The sequence below is a fragment of the Chlamydomonas reinhardtii genome, chromosome 8 (genome assembly GCF_000002595.2).
Source record: "Chlamydomonas reinhardtii strain CC-503 cw92 mt+ chromosome 8, whole genome shotgun sequence".
Classification (NCBI taxonomy): domain Eukaryota; kingdom Viridiplantae; phylum Chlorophyta; class Chlorophyceae; order Chlamydomonadales; family Chlamydomonadaceae; genus Chlamydomonas; species Chlamydomonas reinhardtii.
Genome location: NC_057011.1, coordinates 379937 through 396567, shown reverse-complemented (window position 1 = coordinate 396567; position 16631 = coordinate 379937). Strand labels below are relative to the sequence as shown.

Sequence of the window (16631 nt, the reverse complement as noted above, 5' to 3'; positions counted from 1 at the left end):
TGGCGCGGTGTGCACAACACTCACACGTGCACACACACACACACACACACCAGCTTGACACGCGTCTGGAAACGCTGCAACCGCCGCCCGCCACGTCCCCCATGCAGCCTCGACCCCGTTTAGTCGCAGTGCCACCACTAACTCGCCCTCTTCCAATAGTGTTATTGTACTTAGTGGGCGGGATTTGGGACGCGTGATACCTAGCTTGTCTGCTGCACGCCGCCTCTCTTATCGCCGTTGCCATTCACATGCCCGTGACACTTCCTCGCTGCCGCCCTATGCCCATGCTTCCACCTTTGCCTATAGGTGAGCTCGACTACGACCAGCGGGCGGGAATCCGGGAATTAGGCGTGCTGGGTAAACGTTGTTTAGCGCGCCCAGGGTGCGGAGCATGGACGCATACAGGTGCATCGCGGGGTCAGGCCGAATGGTCGCCCGTGGGGTTCTTATCGCGGGTAAGTATGACTACCTGGGTCACGACAGTCACGCGACGCTCGGTAAAATGGTGGGTATCGGTAAGTAACTCCGTCGCGTCATTGGGCGGGCTTTCGTTTCGTTTTTTAACACACACACACACACACACACACACACACACACACACACACACACACACACACACACACACACACACACACACACACACACACACACACACACACACACACACACACACACACACACACACACACACACACACACACACACACACACACACACACACACACACACACACACACACACACACACACACACACACATCGCTGTCGCCATTTTCCCTGCTCGTGACACTTGCTCGCTGCCGCCCCTGTGCCTGCAATTCCTCTATCACCCGTAGGTGAGCTCGACTACGACCAGCGGGCGGGAATCAGGGCATTAGGCGTGCTGGGTCAACGTTGTAGCGCGCCCAGGGCGCGGCGCATACAATGCATATGGGTGCCACTCGGGGTCAGGTCGTTCGTCGATCGCCCGAGGGGGGGTTCCAGGCTTTTTGCGGGTAAGTATGACTACCGGGGTCGACGCGGCTACAAGACGCTCGGTATCGGTAGGTATCCGTAAGTAACTCCGTCGCGCCGTCTGGGCGGGCTTCGTTTTGTTGTTTTCTTTTCAACACACACACACACCATCCCCAACCGGCCCCATCCCCCCACCCCATCCCCCAACCCCGCCCCCACCCATCCCCCCACCCCACCCCCCGGCACCTGGCTGAGGCCCTTGAGTGTGTTGAGGCTGCCCCAGCAGCTCCAGTGGCTGCCCAGCACCGCCGCCATCAGCCCCAGCTGGGCCGCGTCCAGCAGGTTCCACGGCTGCGCGCCCCAGGCCGCCAGACCCGCCGCACACAGCTGCCGCAGCTCAGTCACCGCGTACTCCACTGCAGGCACCAGGCGCGGCAAAGCGTTGTGTGTGTGTGTGTGATTGTGTGTGGGGGGGGGAGGGGGTTACACGCATTAGGTTTACGAAGGGGGGGTTACATTCATGATTGATTAAGAAGTGAAGGCGTAGCCAGGTACAGCAGCTAAGGGGGGGGGGGGAGGGAGGTTGCAAATGATGGTACAGAGGAGTGGGGTGAGGTAGACAGGGGGAGGCGGTGGGTGGGGAATGGGGGTGGGAGAGGATGTGTTAGGAGTACACCCATGTAACCTCATGACCTCGGCAGCGACCGGTGGTTGTCGAGCGGGCGTGCACGGCCAGCGGCTGGGCAGTGAGAGTAGTAATCCGCTGGCGAGGGAGGGCCGGAAAAGACGGAGGCAGCCTCGGAGGGACAGCTCGATACACAAGCTTATACGTGGTCGCCCGCCGAGGTGTACTCACCACCCGCCCAGACAGACACTAGCGCGTCTCCCTGCTTGGTGTCAGTGCCACAAAGCATAGACACACGCACACACACACACACACACACGCACACACACACGCACACACACGCGCACACACACACACACACACACCACACACACACACACACACACACACACATGCACGCACACACACGCGCACACACGTCGTCACCCGGCCCCCCTCCCCTCCCCGCCCTTGCACTCACACGTGAGCACGAACAGCGGCACCAGCAGGCCCTGCTGCAGCGGCGTGGGACACACACCCGCCGGGCTGTGCGCGGCGGTGATGCCGTACGCCCCGCCGCCGCCGCCGCCAGCACCGGAGGGCGCATCTGGCGTCGAGGGCGCGAAGGCGGCGCCTGGGGGCGCGGACGGCGGGGGCGGGTAGGGCGCAGACTCCACCACCACGTCGTCTGGTGTGTATGGGGGGATTACATTTATGATTAATTAAGAAGTGAAGGGGGAGGGGGCATTGCAAGGATGTTTGGAAAAGCGGGGGAGGGGGGTGGAGGGGGGTCATGACACGGACTGAATCGCGTGGCGTTGGTCCACAGAAGTGCGTGAGGAATGTCCCTCCCTCCCTCCCTCCCTCCCCCCTGCCTCACCCAGGCTGACCAGGCTGAGTGCGTACGCCACGAACAGCCCCGTGAAACAGGCCCGCTGCAGGAACATCAGGAACACCACGTGCCTGCACACGGGGCACACGGGGGCCACACGGGGGCACACGCACAACCTTGTGCTCCTTGAAACACGTAGCCAGGCACACACACGTAGCCGGGCACACACGCAGCCAGGCACAGGTGCTTCCGCATACAAAGTAGCACGCTGTCGTGCCGTTTTCCTTGCTTGACACACACCCGCACACCACAAAGCAGCGAGCATCCAGCAGCCCTCGTGACCAGCCCACGCGCCTGCCCCCACCACCCACCTGGTGAAGCGCTTCCACACGTGCAGCACCAGCACCACCAGCGCCGGCTGCCGCCACACCTCCAGCGGCGCGCGGTCGTCTCGCAGCAGCGCCGCCAGCAGCGGGCGGTAGGTGGGCACCAGTGCGTCCGACAGGCCGGGCAGCAGCGGGCAGCGCAGGGCCACGGGGTGAACAAACATGTCGGAGGGGCGCACCTGCGGGGGGGGGGGGTTGGGCGGTGGGTTTGTGTGTGTGTGTGTGTGTGTAGGGGGGAGGTGTATGTGGGGTGTGTGGGGTGGGTTGGGGTGGGGCGGGGGTTGCAAGCATGGTTGGAGAAGCGGTACAGAGGACGCACTGAAGACTGCAGAAGAAGACGTTGCTGAATGAGTGGCCGGCCGGGTCGGCCGGGGGGGGACTTGCGGAGGGGTTTGCAATGCAGGGCAGGGCAGGGCAGGGCAGGGCAGGGCAGGGCAGGGCAGGGCAGGGCAGGGCAGGGCAGGGCAGGGCAGGGCAGGGCAGGGCAGGGCAGGGCAGGGCAGGGCAGGGCAGGGCGGGGCAGCGAGGGAGCCGGCAGGGCAGGGCTGCAAACAGCAGGGGGGAAAGGGGCGAGGGGGCAGGACAGCACAAGGACACGTGTGCACGACGGGGAACCCGCCACCCACCTCGGGCTCGCGGCGAATGTACTGCGGCAGGTTGACCAGGTACTGCCACACAGCGCCGTACAGCTGACCTGCACCAGCCAGGAACCGCCGTGACTGCCGCGCCGCCGCCGCCGCCTCCTCCTCCTGCGCCTCACTGCCTTCTTTGCCACCACTCCCACGCCCGCCACTTCGGCGCAGCTGCGGTGCGCCCTTACTGGCATTCGCTGCGGCCTCGCCTCCTCCTCTCCCACCCTCCCCACCTCCTCCGCCTCCGCCTCCGCCTCCACCTCCGCCTCCGGCCCTGTGGCCCAGCATCAGTGCCAGCGCCCGGTCCACCAGCCGCACCGCACACGCCCACAGCACCACCCACAACAGGCTCCACGCCGCCGCCACCAGCGCCGCCGCCGTACACAGCAGGTAGCCCAGCCCCAGTAGCAGCCCCACACCCGTACATCCCTGGGCGCCCAAAGCCACCGCCGCCACCAGCCTAGCCTTGGCTGCCTGTGGGGGCGGGGGGAGGGAGGGTGGGATGGTATGGGCAGGGGATTCGGGCCCACAGGAGGGCGTGTGTGCTGGAGGCGTCCGAGCGCCACGCCACTGGATCCTATGCCAGCAGGAGCGCCAGCGTAGGCAGGCCCAGGAGACCAGCCAGCCAGCCAGCCAGCCAGCCATACACACACATGCAAACACACACACACACACACACACACACACACAGGCTTTCGTTTTTTTTTCAACACACACACACACACACTCACGAAACCCGACCCCACCTGGCACATGGCCGCATGCAGCAGCCCTACGTCGCCGCCCGCGCCGCCCAGCCGCCGGCCCAGCACGCCGCCGATGAGCGACAGCAGGAAGCGCGGCCATTTGGGCCACCAGTGGGCCACACCGGGGAAGAAGAAGCCGCTGGAACCTGACCCAAGCTCCCACCGCGACACCGCTGCCACCGCCGAACGTGCCGCCTTGCCACCGCCGCTGCCAGCCCCCGCAGGAGCGGCCGCGGCGCCACTGTTGCCGTAGCCGGCGACTGCAGCTGTGCCGGCGCTGGCGGCGTGTGCGGAGCTCCGGCCCGGCTCCCAATCATCCCCATCTCCATCCTCATCCCCATCCCCATCATCAGTGGCGCTGTCACTGTAGTCCATGTCCACATCACTCGTGAGCATGTAGAAGCTGAAGCCGTCCAAACCGTGCCCTACCGGCGCATCGCCTCCGCCGCCGCCGCCTGCCCAGCTGCCTGCCGCTCCAAAGCCGCCGCCGCCGCCGCCGCCGCGCCGCCGGCCCCGGTGCCGCCTTGCCGCGCCGCCGCCCACCGCGCCCTGCTCCACACTGTCAGCGTCTCCAAAGGCGGTGGGGTGCAGTGTGGTGCTGAGCATGGTCCGCAGCAGCGCTCCCACGCCGTCGGCACGTGCCAACACGTCCAGCCGCATTCGCATCACCCGGCCCGTCTCGCTGTCCGCCCCCAGCAGTCCTAGCAGTGCGTCCCCGCTCAAGTGCTGCTGCTGCTGCTGCTGCTGCCCCTGGTGTCTGCTACTGCCGCTGCTGCTTGCACCGCTGCTACTGCCGGCGCTCTGCATCTGCGGCGGTGGCTGTAGCTGCGGCTGTAGCTGTAGCAGCTCCGCCGCCTGGGCACGCATGGGAGTCAGGCTGTTCAGATTCCAGCGTTGCTGCAGCCTGTGCGGCGGCCGCCACCACCAGGACTGCAGCGTCGTTTTTAACGCAAGGACACTGCCGCCACTGCCACTGCTACTGCTGCTACTGCCGGGCCCGCAGTTGCCGGCTGTAGCAGGCGAGCTCCATGCTACAGCCACCGCAGCAGCAGGGTCAGCACGACCAGCCGCCGCAGCCGCCGCAGCAGCTGCTAGCCGTCGCCGCCGCCGCCAGCACCCAGCAGCTTCAGCCGCACACCCGGCGGCCTCTTCCGCACCCTCCTCCTCCCCCTGATCCTCCACCTCCTCCTCTCCGGCATCATCATACAGCAGGAGCCAACCACCCGCACCGCCACAGCCTCCACCCCCGCCCGCACCCCCACCCGCACCCGCGCCCGCTGCCGCGGGGTAGCCTAGCCCGGTGCGTATCAGCAGCCCAGCCACGTGTCGCGGCCGGTGCCGCAGCAACGACCCAATCAGCAGCCTCAGCTCTGGCGCCGCCGCCGCCGGCCGCACCGCCCGCAGCCGCCCCGCCAGCGCCGCCAGCGAGCGCTGCAGCAGCTGCGTATCCGGCGCCACCTCCAGGGCCGCGCGGCACAGCAGCGCCGCTAGCTCGGGGTGCAGGCGCCCGCGCGGCAGCAGCAGCGGCGCCGCCGCCTCCAGCAGCTGCCGGGTGGGGCCGGCGGAGAGGCGCGACAGGCGCCGCGGCAGGCCATCGGGCGCACTGACCAGCAGCTGCTTCCAGGCGAGCACGGGGCCGCCGCAGCACAGCTGCAGCAGAGCCACGTGGCGGCGCAGGGCCGTGCCGGCCTGCCGGGTTTCGACACGCGTGCCTTTCGAGCGGTGGCCTTGGTCACCTGTCGCGGCGGCTTGGGTGCCGGCTGCAACCGCACCGCCGCCGCGCCGCACCCCAACCCGCACCAGGGCCCGCAGCCTGCCCCAGAGGGAGGGCCGCTCCCGGCTCCCGCGCCCCGCCGCGCCCGGCGCCTCCGCCCCTGACGCCACAGGCAGCACGGCGGCCGGTGGCAGTGCGGCGGCAGTGCTGGCACGTGCCCCAGCCCCGCCCGCCGCCTCCACGGCCGCCGCGCGGTACGGCACTCGCGATTGGGCCTGTAGCGGGGGCTGCGGCGGCGGCGGCGGCAGCGGGGCTGCTACTGCCGCCAGCAGGCCTGGGTGAGCTGCTACTGCCGTGGCCAGCTCGCACCTCGCCTCCAGCAGTACCGACAGCGGTGCCAGCGCCGCCAGCAGGACACGCGGCTGAAGCTGCATCCCACTGCTACTGCCGTCATCCTCAAACCCACCATCACCAGCACCGGCACAGGCCGCAACTGCGCCGGCCGAGCTGTGCCCGGCCTTAGCCGCTGCTGCTGCTCCATTGCGGCTGCCGCCGCCGCTTACACCGCTGCTGGTCCCGCGGGCCGCCGCCCGCAAGTTGGCCGCGCCGTACAGCGGCGCCGCCATCGCGCTAACCGCCGCCGCCAGCACCAACTGCCGCCGCCGCTCCAGCCGCCACCGTGATCCAGGCGCCGCCGCCGCCGCTGCCAGGTGGCGTGGTACGAGGCCGCCAGGGCCCTGATGATCCTCCGCCGGGCCGTTGCCGTCACCTTTGCCGTTGCCGTCACCTGTGCCCGTGCCGCGTGCCGGGTCGCCCACAGGCGGCGGCGGCGGCGGCGGCGGCGGAAAGCCATGCCCGTGTCCGCCGCCGCGGCTGCTACTGCCGGCGGTACTGCTACTGCCGTGTGGCAGCTGCGGCAGCTGCCGGCGCACAACGCGTGTGAGCAACCGCATGAGCTGCCACTCACGCCGGCGCGGCAGGCTAGCGGTGAGGCCCGGCCGCGGGTCATCGCCCTCGTGCTTGCCGGCGGCAGCGGCGGCGGCGGCGGCGGCGGCGGCGGCAGGCGGGCTGCTGTTAGCAGGAGGTGGAAGCGACCACGACGCCTGCCCGGCAGCTGCAGCGCCATTGCTGTGGGGCGCATGCAGCCACGGCTGCTGCTGCTGCTGTTGCGGAGATGGCAGCGGCTGTGCGACATCGGCTGTAGCTGTGAGGCCGGAGCTAGAGGTGCGGCTGCGCCGGCCGAACAAGACGCGTTCGTGGTGATGGTGGTGGAGCTGCTGGGGTGCGGCCGCAGAGCCGTGCGGCGCCGGGGCGGCGGGTGACGGTAGCAGCGACGGTGCGATGGGCGGTCGAGGGATGGGCACGGGGCGCGGCAGAGGGGCGGGTGTAGGGGCTGCTGTGGGCTGCTGGGAGGACCGGCTGGCAACGTGTGGTGGTGTTGTGGGCAGGGGCAACGAAGCGCTCGGCTTCCACGCCGGTGATTGCAGCTGCGAGTGCGGCTGTGGGGCTGTTTGGGATGGCCGCAGCGGTGGTTGCGGCGGTAATTGCTGCTGCTGCTGCTGCGGCGGCGGCGGCGGCGGCGGCTGAGCGGTTGGAGGTTGGGGTGCACGGGGCAGTGGGAAGGGCGTGTGTCCCAGTCGCTGTAGCACGTCGGAAAGTCGTGCCAGCCACTCGGCATGAGGATCGCCCCAGGGCGGGCACGATGGGCCGCCACTGCCACCACCACCGCCATCGCCACCGCCACTGCCAGAGCCAGCAGCAGCTGCTGTAGCGCCGTGCAGAATCGTCTGCGCCACCACGCCTGCTGATGCACAGCACACCAGGCGTGCAGCCAGCGCATCGCCGTGCCAGCAGCAGACCGCTGACGCCGCGGCTACAGCCCCCGCCGCCCCGCCGCCCTCCATAGCGCTGCTGCTGCTACTGCCGCTGCTACTGCCACCGTGGAAGAGATCCGACGCCAACGTGTTAAACACACACGGCAGCCCCTCCTCGAGGATGAATGCCCACGCGCCGTCGACAGCCTGCCGCACCTGAGCCGGGCTAAGGAACTGTGCTGGCCGGCCCGCCCCCGCCAGCCCACCGCCGCCGCCACCACCTCCTGTCAACAAACCGTCAAATAAACTGCTGGTGCGGCTGCGGCGCAGGGACGCGCCACCCCAGCGCTTGCTTGTGCTTACGCCAGCCGCTCCCGCCGCCTCCATCCCTCCGCCGCCGCCGCCGCCACCTGCTGACGCCAGCAGCAGCAGCTCGCCAGCCTCGGCGCGCGCCGCCCGGTCCGCCAGCTTGGCGAGTGAGTACGACAGCGCCGCCGCCGCCACCGCGAGATCTGACGGCGTCGAGTGGAAGGCCGCGTCGAAGGCGCTGCCGTACAGTTCGTACGGCATGGCGGCGGCCCGCCAGTCGGACCACGATGACGGTTGGCCGTTGGGCTCGAGGTGTGGTGGGCGCGGCATGCGGCCGGGCGGCGCGAAGAGGTCGTGGTAGATGTCCAACACGGTGTGCCACTCGTCGGCAACAGGCCAGCGCAGCAGCGGCTGCGGCGCAGCCGCAACCGCGGCGGCGGTAGTGGGAGTTGCGCCGCCGGCTGCCACGCCCGCAGGCACGGCCCCCGACAGTCCGGGAGCGGACGTCTGGCGGCTGATCCCTGCAGTGCCCGCCACAGCAGGCGCGGCGGCGGCAGACAGCATCGGCGACAGCACCGGTGATGACGCCAGGTCGTCGGAGGCAGCGCTGCCACGGCTTTGCAGTCTCGAGAGCGGCGACAGGCCCTGCTGCAAGCCGCCTCCACTGCCCGCACGCAACAACACAGCGCCGCCGGGCCCTCCGCCTGCTCCTGCTCCTCCTCCTGCTGCTGCTGCTGCTGCGCCCCCACCGCCGCTTTCATTGGCCCCAACCGCGGAGACCGACTGAAGTGGGTTCAGGCCCCCACGCGCCCACAGTCGGCGGTACACACGCCGCAGCCACTCCGCCCGCTGCTGTGGCGACAGGCCCGGCAACACCGCATCCAGGGACGCGGCAGGCAGCCGGCGGCGCGCCGCGCCCGTGCACCCCAGCGCCGCCAGGCTGGTGAGTACGACAGATCGCAGGGCGTCGTACTGCTCTACGGCGCCGGCGGCGCTGTGCGCAGCAGTCCGCTGCTCCATGGCAGCAGCGGCGCAGCCGAGTGCCGCGCTGCTCCCCGCCGCCGCGCCGCCACCGCCGCCGTCGCCGCCGCCGCCACAGCTGCCGCCACCGCCGCCACCGCCGCCGCCATCACTCCTAGCTGCTGTTGCAGGTCCCAGCGCCACAGCGGCGGCGGAGCTTGCGGCGGCGAAAGGCGAGGGGGCTTCGCGGCCACTGCCTGCCGCCGCGTCAGCAGCCCGCGCCTTCGCCGCATGCGCCGAGGCGTCAGCGGCCATTTGGAAGGGCGTCGTGGGTCTGCGCGTGTCTGCAGCCCCGTTTGAAACCCCGTCCGGGGCTCCGGCGGCGACGGCAGCACCAGGCGCATCACCTTGGCGCCCCGCCCTCTCCGCTGCTGCTGCTGCTGCTGCTGCTGCTGCTGCTGCTGCTGCTGCTGCTGCTGCTGCTGCTGCTGCTGCTGCTGCTGCTGCTGCTGCTGTCGCCGCCCCGGCAGGGCAGACACCGGTCCCCACCGCCACCAGGTCACACACATCCACTGACAACTGCATCGCCGCCGCTGACGCGGCCAGCTGCTGCAGCGCCGCTGCTTGGACGCACACGCAGTCGCAATCGCAGCGGCAAAGCTGCTGCTGCGATAGGAGCCCAGCCGCTGTTGCTGCTGCGGACAAGCCTCCAGAGGCAGCGCCACCCCAGTCCCCCTTGCCGGCCCCGCCGCTTTGCGCCGCCGCCTCGCCTGACCTCGTGACCACGGCACCGCGGCTGCTGCTTCCTGCTGCGCAGCCAGGCGCGCCCGCTGTTGACCCCCTCGGCGCAGATTCCCCCGAGGCCAGGATGGCCACGGTAGGCGTGTCCGGCGGCGGCGGCCCCTCGGCCGACGGCGGCGCAGTGGTGAACGGCGTGGTCTCAAGCACCGGCAGTAGCATGCTGACAGAGCGGTGCTGCTGCTGCCGCCGAGCCAGCGCCGTTGCCCCCGTCCCTGCTGCCTGTGCCGATGCCGCTGCCGGCGCCGGCGCCGCAGCTGCCACGTCCGCTGGCCCCGGTAGGTTGAGACACCGGGCACCGTCGCCAAAAACGCCCCCGCTAGGCGAAACACCACCTGCTACTGCCGCCATGGCCTGCCACCTGCTACTGCCGTCCTCCTCGTGCACAGTTGCCGCTGTGCCGGCTGCTGCAGCGGCTGCAGCATCAGGACCCCCCGCGGCTGCACCCCAGCGGCCTGCGGCGGTGGCGGCGGCGGCCACTGCTGCCACATCCGCCGCCAGCAGCCGCGACCACAGCTCCCCCAGCCGGGCGTCAGCGGCGTGCAGGAGCCAGTGACGCCGCCACAGGCAGTCCAAATCCGCAGGCAGCCAGCTGCCGCCGCCCCCGGCGGCTCCGCCGCCGGCGCCGCCAGCAGAGCCGCTGCCAGACGCCCAGTAATTGGGCCGAAAGGAAGCGCTCTGGAGCCTCAACGGCCGCGGCCTCTGGGGCACGTGCGTGGCGGTGCTAGCCTGGCCAGGCACGGGTACGGCCATGGGTACGGCCATGGGTACGGACACTGGCACAGCCGGAGCAGGAGAGGGCAGTTGGGTCGTCGGTGCAGATGGCGGCGGTGCGAGGGACGGCGGTGGCGGCAAAGGCATAGAGGCGGCCCTGACGGCAGCAGTCCGGACGCTGGCTCCGGCGCCAGCAGTAGTGGCCCCGTCACTGCTAACACGTGGCGGCCGCAGCGGCGGTGGTGGCGGCAGGGCCTGCTGGAGCGCCTGCAGCCCTTTCTCAATATCGAGCTCGTTCAATAGGTGCAGGGGCTGCTCTTGCTGCTGCTGCGGCTGCTGCGGCGGCGGCACTTGCGGCTGCTGCTGCTGCTGCTGCTGCTGCTGCTGCTGCTGCTGCTGCTGCTGCTGCTGCTGCTGCTGCTGCTGCTGCGGCGCTTGGAGGAGCTGGTCATGTGCCAAAGCGGCGGTCGCGCCCAGCAGGGGGCCCGCCACAACCGCCACTATGGCGGCAGCGGCGGCGCTGCTGTCCCCCGCCCCGGCCTTGGACCAAGCTGCCGCCACGTAGTCGCCACCGCCCGCGCCGCCCCCGCCGGCTCCGTCCTCAGGACCTGGTGCCGCCGCGGAACCCGAGGGCTGGTGCGTACAGTGCCGCTGTGACGACAGCTGCTGACGTGGCGGGGCGGTCACCTCCTCCTCCGCCGCCACTGGCGCCGCCGCCGCCGCCGCCGCTGCCTGCTGCAGCCGCGCTGCATCCTCCTCCGCCAGCTGCTGGACCATGGCCAGTGTGAGCAGCGCCGCCGGCACACGGCAGCAGCACACGGCCGCGCCGCCGCCATCGCTGCCGCCGCCGCCGTCGCTACCCGGTCGGCGGGTGGCGCGCGCCGCCTGCCGCTGCATGATTAGCCGAGCCAGCGCACGCTCCATCATCTCAGTGCTAGTGCTGGGGCTGGGGCCGCTACAGCCGGCAGCGCTCCCGGGATGCCGGCTGCTACTGGCGGCGCCAGGGCCGCCCAGGCTGCCATCGACACCCAGGCAGCCGCCGGGGCTGCTGGTGCTGGTGCTGGCGGCCCGCCCACGCCCCAGCGTCGCGCCCTCCACCGCCGCCGCTACCTGCCGCAACAGCGCCTGCGCCACCTCCCAAGAGGGCGCCACGTCCAGCGCCGTGAACTCCAGCCGTACCCGCGTGCACCCCAACGCCAACCCCTGCCCCTGCCCATGCGCGCGCCCTGCCGGACCTGACAACTGCAGCCCCGCCTGCTCGGACATCTCCAGCCGTACCTCCAGCTCCTCTGAAACCTCCAGCTCCAGGCAGTTGGTCGCCAGTGGGTCCGCCCCCGCCGCCAGCAGCAGCCGCACCGCCTCGACATCGCCCCACACAGCCGCCGCCGCCAGCGGGCGCACCACAGCCCCCCGGCAGTAGCACCCGCAGCCGCCACTGCCGGTACAGGCGCCACCGCCGGCGGCGCCGCCGGTTGCGGACCTGCTGGCAGCTGGTGCTAGCGCTGGCGCCTGGTCTGGTAGGTTGGGGTCTGCCCCCGCCGCCAGCAGCTGCCCGACCAGTGCGGTGTGGCCCAGCGCCGCCGCGGCACTGAGGGCTGTACAGCCAGCTGCCAGGTAGCCGTGTGTACGGAGCGCGTGGTGGTAGCCGGCACGTGCGTACGACAGCTGTCGCAGCCCGGGGCAGCCGTACGGCACCCCGGACACAAAACTGGCGGCTCCGATGAAACCCTCCCCACACGCATTGCCGCCGGCAGCAGTAACCGGGCAGATGCCGGCACCGGGTGCGGTGGTGGGCACGGCGCGGGCAGCAGCAGGGTCCAGCGGACAGTTGCGGCACCCCGGGGGCTCCCAAGAGCACACCATGTTCACAAGCGCCGGCAGCGGCTGCTGCGGCTGCTGTGGCTGCTGGGACGAGGAGGGTACACAGCTCCCCCCGAGCCCATCAGGCTGTTGCTGAGCTGTGCCGATGCCGCTGCTACTGTTGCAGCGGCGGCGGTGGCCGTAACCGTTCAGGACGGCTGACACCGCGTCTGTGTCCCCGGCAAGCACCGCCTCCAGCAGTGGCCAGGCTGCCGCCCAGCCCCGCGCCTCTGCTGCCGCAGCCAAGGCGCCCGGCCCGCATGTCGCCAGTGAGTAGGGCTGCTCTGGTGTTGAGGGGAACACTGGGGGCCGTTCCGGCTGTGACCAGGCCTCACGCCGCGACTGGACCGCCGAGCGATACCGCAGCAGCGCGGCCATCGCACCTGCACCCGCGCCATGGCCCGTGTAGGGTTGCGACCAGCGGTCGCCAGCCCCCGCCATGGGTCCGCTGTTAAAGTCTACACATCCGTGATCGCGCCCTAGGCTGATTGTGCGGCGCAGCGTGCACTACCTAGGTGAGCTTCGGCGCAGGCATGCGTGAGGTAGTGCACGCTGTCAACGCTTGGTAGTTGGAGTGATAACTCGAGTGCGATAACAATTTGTTTGTTGTCAATGCAGTTTCAGTCTGGAGCTCTGGACAGTGTTGTCGGCACACTTGTCGCCTGGGGTGATAAGGCGGGCTCACCAGGGTCCTATTTACACCTTGCACTAATGACAACTGACTACATTTACTTCTACTTCATTTTACCTGTAACTTTGACACGGTTACTGAGCCAGCGTCCTGGATCCAGACCTCTAGTCCAAATCGCCACTGCTGGACTGCCCTACAATCCCTGAGTGATTTTTAGGTTGCCACTGTCATGGCAATAAAGTGATGCCAGCGGCGAGGGCCGGGTACAGAGTAGCAGATTGGGTTAAGGGGCACGCTGGCGCCAACAGGCGCCAAGGCTGGCGCCCGTTCGGCGCCCGTTCCTGCCAGATTGGATGAGACAGGTGCTCTGAAATAGTGGTCCTGCTTGCTTGATTTTGTTGGGCCAACGCGTGTATCGTCTGGAGCCAGCAGTCCGCCAAAGTAGCCTTGCCCAGCACTAAGGTTTCAATCCCTCACATATAATGCGAGCCCTGACCAGCGATGGTAAAGGCTTGGCGTGTCAACACCTCTCATGCCAAGTCACGTTGTCTTATATGTCATGCTCACGCCTGGATAAACGGCATGGACTGGCGGTGCGATACCACAATCACACGAAGTCCTCATGTGTCCCGTCTTGCCCCAGGCCCCACTGCCAGTCTCCCTCATGCCCCCCGCGCCACTGCAATGTAGTGCGGACGCGGTGTCAGGCTTAATCCGACTCGATGTCATCCAACCATGTGTCATTCGCAGTGCGTGGGGAGGCGGAGCCCGCCCGTGCCAGACAATTGCGAAGTGTCGGCCCTGATTCTTGGCGTTTATGTTCAAGTTTGGTGTGACTGAGGATAGATTGCTGCGCTGTCTAGGGCTGTCATTCGGCTAGGCGGCGTGCTTTGCCTGCTTGTCTGGCGCGGAAGTAAATCCCCAATTGTCAGGCAGTCTCACTGGCAGCAGCGCCCCAGTTTTCGTGCAGCTTGTGAAATCCACTTGTTGCATGAAGAGTTAGCTTGTGGCCGAGCTGCATTTGTTGCGCGCCACTTGCACGAGCGAGCGATGGGTGTGAAACTTCCGAAACATGAGGAGCCGAAAACAGCTTGGTTTCTGTTGTCAGTTCCTTGAACACATAATACAACACTATCATTCATCTAGCATACCGATAAGTACTGGACACTTTGCCAAAATGTCATCGGGCACCACGTTCAAAAAGTCCGCAGTCGCGGACACTGTTATGCTTAATGGCAAGCATATTGATGAGCAGCCACGCTCAACACGGTTTTTGTTCTCGTTCTTCACGTCTGGCAAGAAAGCCGTGATGTTCATGATGTTAAGCCCGTTCATTGTGTTGTGGTACCTAGTTCTCTGCGTCTCGGAGGCATCTGCTGACACAAGATCGCAAGCTCGCGGCCGAGGTGCCGGTGCGGGGCCAACCGTGGCTTCCTACCTCCCATCGACGTTGACTTACATGGCCGTTGGCGCAATCCTGCCCTTCGTTACGGGGTGGGGCATGGCGCCTCTCGTGTGGTTAGCGCTGGCAGCCGTGTGGGTGGCTCAAAACCGCCTTCTCGGGGTGGCGTCAGCGTAAAACCTTCAGCGCCACCGGACATCCCCAGAGGATCTGTGCCAGTGCCGCACGAGGGGGGCCGCGGCGGACGCGGACGCACGGAATGCCCACAGTGCACAAGCATGATCGGGGGCTGCTACACTGATGTACCATTATAATTGGCGTGGGGCTGCATGGAATGAACGGCACGATTCGCAACGGCATCAATGAATACCGTAGTCACGTAGCCTCGTGCAGTCGGTATTGTGTGACGACCGCGCTGAAGGGACGGCGTGGAGGGCCTTGGTTCCCTCGTAAAGCTGGTGTGCAGGCCTCCTGATTTCGTTAGCGTGCACTGCCGTGAGGCTGCAAGGCTCTTGGCTGGCTTTGACTGACTGCATGGATTGGATGAACGGTGCATGGCGGATCGCGTGGCTTGTCAAGCTGCTGCTGGCAAGTGATCAGGACTGTTCAGGACTGACCATCAGAATGGTGCACAAATACGAGTATGGCTTTGTTTGTGCCCGTGTACTCGCGCGGAGGCATGGTGTATGAGCAAATAGACACCACCGATGTGTTTCAAGGGCCGACACAGTGCGTTCAACGTGCGGTCTGTGATACCGGGCGTTTAGTGAGTTTGTGTGCTGAGATGTTTGCGGTCCTTGATTGCATTTTGTAGTTCTATAAGGACTGGAATAGTATGGGCAGACAGGGTGGCATGAACTGGGGTACCGTAGTATGGGCAGCAGAGTAGGATCAGGCAGGGTAAGCCATATGGCTAGATAGAGGCAGTTTTGGACACACACACGCCGTCGGGGAGGCCACTTCGGCGGCCGAGCGATAGCCCCCATACACCCTGCTAACCAAACCCAAGTGGTCACAAACAAATGCGGTCCCGTCACTGGATGATGGCCGCTCCGTTGGGGTGGGGCGCGTCGCCTAGACGAGAGGGGGGGCTGATGCCCCCGGTTTAAACCTCAGACCAGGTGGAAATGGATCAGGCCGCGGATGGAGTTGTACACCTCTACACCAAACGTAAGGGTAGCAGTTTGTCAATGGAGATGAGTGCGTACGTGGCTAGGTGCTAGATGCTATAGAGAGGAGTGGATGGGTGGTGTATGACGAAGAGTCATGACGTGTGCTGGGAGACAACAGGCATGCTCGATCGCATGCACGACATGAGTCGCTACTTGATGTCTACGGTGGGAAGCGGTTACGGCGTTACGCACGGCGCCGTCCTCTTGAATGCGCTACTTGGGGGCCAAGTAGGTTAGGATGTCGGGCTGTTTCGTTTCCGCATTCAGAATTGGTATGCGTGTGATTTCCGCATCTCGAACCCCCTGGCCGCGCACTCTGGTTATGCACGTGCGCCAGCTAGTACGGTAACAGTAACAAGCCGCGTGCACGTGTACTGTGTAATGCATGGCGGCAGTTGGCTGTTCGTGTTCCCTACACCTCCTGCGCTGGCGCGAGTATCACAAGGCCAGCAGGCACAGCAGCCTGTACGTCGTGGCTCACTTTGCAGCAAGTAGGGGTGGGGCTTCGCTGGCAGCGTGACCAACTGGGCATTGTGCGCATGAAGGTCACTAACACGGGTCTAGGTAGGCAGCTGGGCGTGCGATGGGACAGGGTTTAGGCAATTAGGCAGGTTGACGAGGACGCGAGGTCCCGTAGGGTGCCGTGTGGGTCAATCCAGCTGCGCGCCTTGCCAGCATGGACGCGTTCTAGCTGGCCGCGTCGTGAGTAGAACGATTGACTGCGCGCTGTGTGTATATGTATGTGTATGCGTGAACCGGGTCAGGGCGCAAGAGGCCGCTGGGCTTACGGGCGTTGCGCCACCTGTCGGCAAGCGAAGCCGATGCTCACCACACCAATTCTGTGCCTTCTCTCTTCCAGTGTGCCGTGTGCGGCGCACCGTATGTGTGTGTGACCGCGGGGCGCGGGCTACTGCTGGCTGGCCTGGCCCGCGCGGCCGCGCCCCCGCCCCCACCTGACCAGCTGGCACCACACATCCAGCAACGGGGCTTCCTGCACCTGGTGGGGTGTGAGGGTGTGATGGCCCCGCCCAGGCTGTTGAAAGAGGTGCGTCAGGCTGCTGCGTCCATGTGTAGGGACCTACGTGGTCAGAGAGATAGACCCCG

At 67.3% G+C, this 16631-nt stretch overlaps 2 protein-coding genes across 2 annotated transcripts in view; one reads left to right on the top strand and one right to left on the bottom strand.

Annotated features, from left to right (window-relative positions):
- CHLRE_08g358575v5 (uncharacterized protein) overlaps nt 1–13504 on the bottom strand; it is an 18522-nt gene extending 5018 nt beyond the window's left edge. Inside the window, exons 1-8 of the mRNA XM_043064757.1 lie at nt 5954–13504; nt 5422–5842; nt 4154–5184; nt 3402–3881; nt 2761–2954; nt 2438–2520; nt 2039–2245; nt 1200–1369 (exon numbers count right to left, since the gene is read on the bottom strand). Of these exons, the coding sequence (XP_042921758.1) occupies nt 1200–1369; nt 2039–2245; nt 2438–2520; nt 2761–2954; nt 3402–3881; nt 4154–5184; nt 5422–5842; nt 5954–12763 (9396 nt within the window). The 5' untranslated portion in view covers nt 12764–13504. The remainder of the gene's footprint in view (nt 1–1199; nt 1370–2038; nt 2246–2437; nt 2521–2760; nt 2955–3401; nt 3882–4153; nt 5185–5421; nt 5843–5953) is intronic.
- Nucleotides 13505–13954: 450 nt separating this feature from the next.
- On the top strand, nt 13955–16370 carry CHLRE_08g358574v5 (uncharacterized protein). Its single transcript, XM_043064756.1, has one exon. It carries the CDS (start codon nt 14263–14265, stop codon nt 14530–14532), a length of 270 nt encoding a protein of 89 aa, XP_042921757.1. The 5' UTR covers nt 13955–14262; the 3' UTR covers nt 14533–16370.
- Nucleotides 16371–16631: the final 261 nt, after the last annotated feature.

What these genes read in the sequence shown, in the direction of transcription:
- CHLRE_08g358574v5 (XM_043064756.1), top strand. Translation starts at nt 14,263, where the DNA reads ATGTTCATGATGTTAAGCCCGTTCATTGTGTTGTGGTACCTAGTTCTC.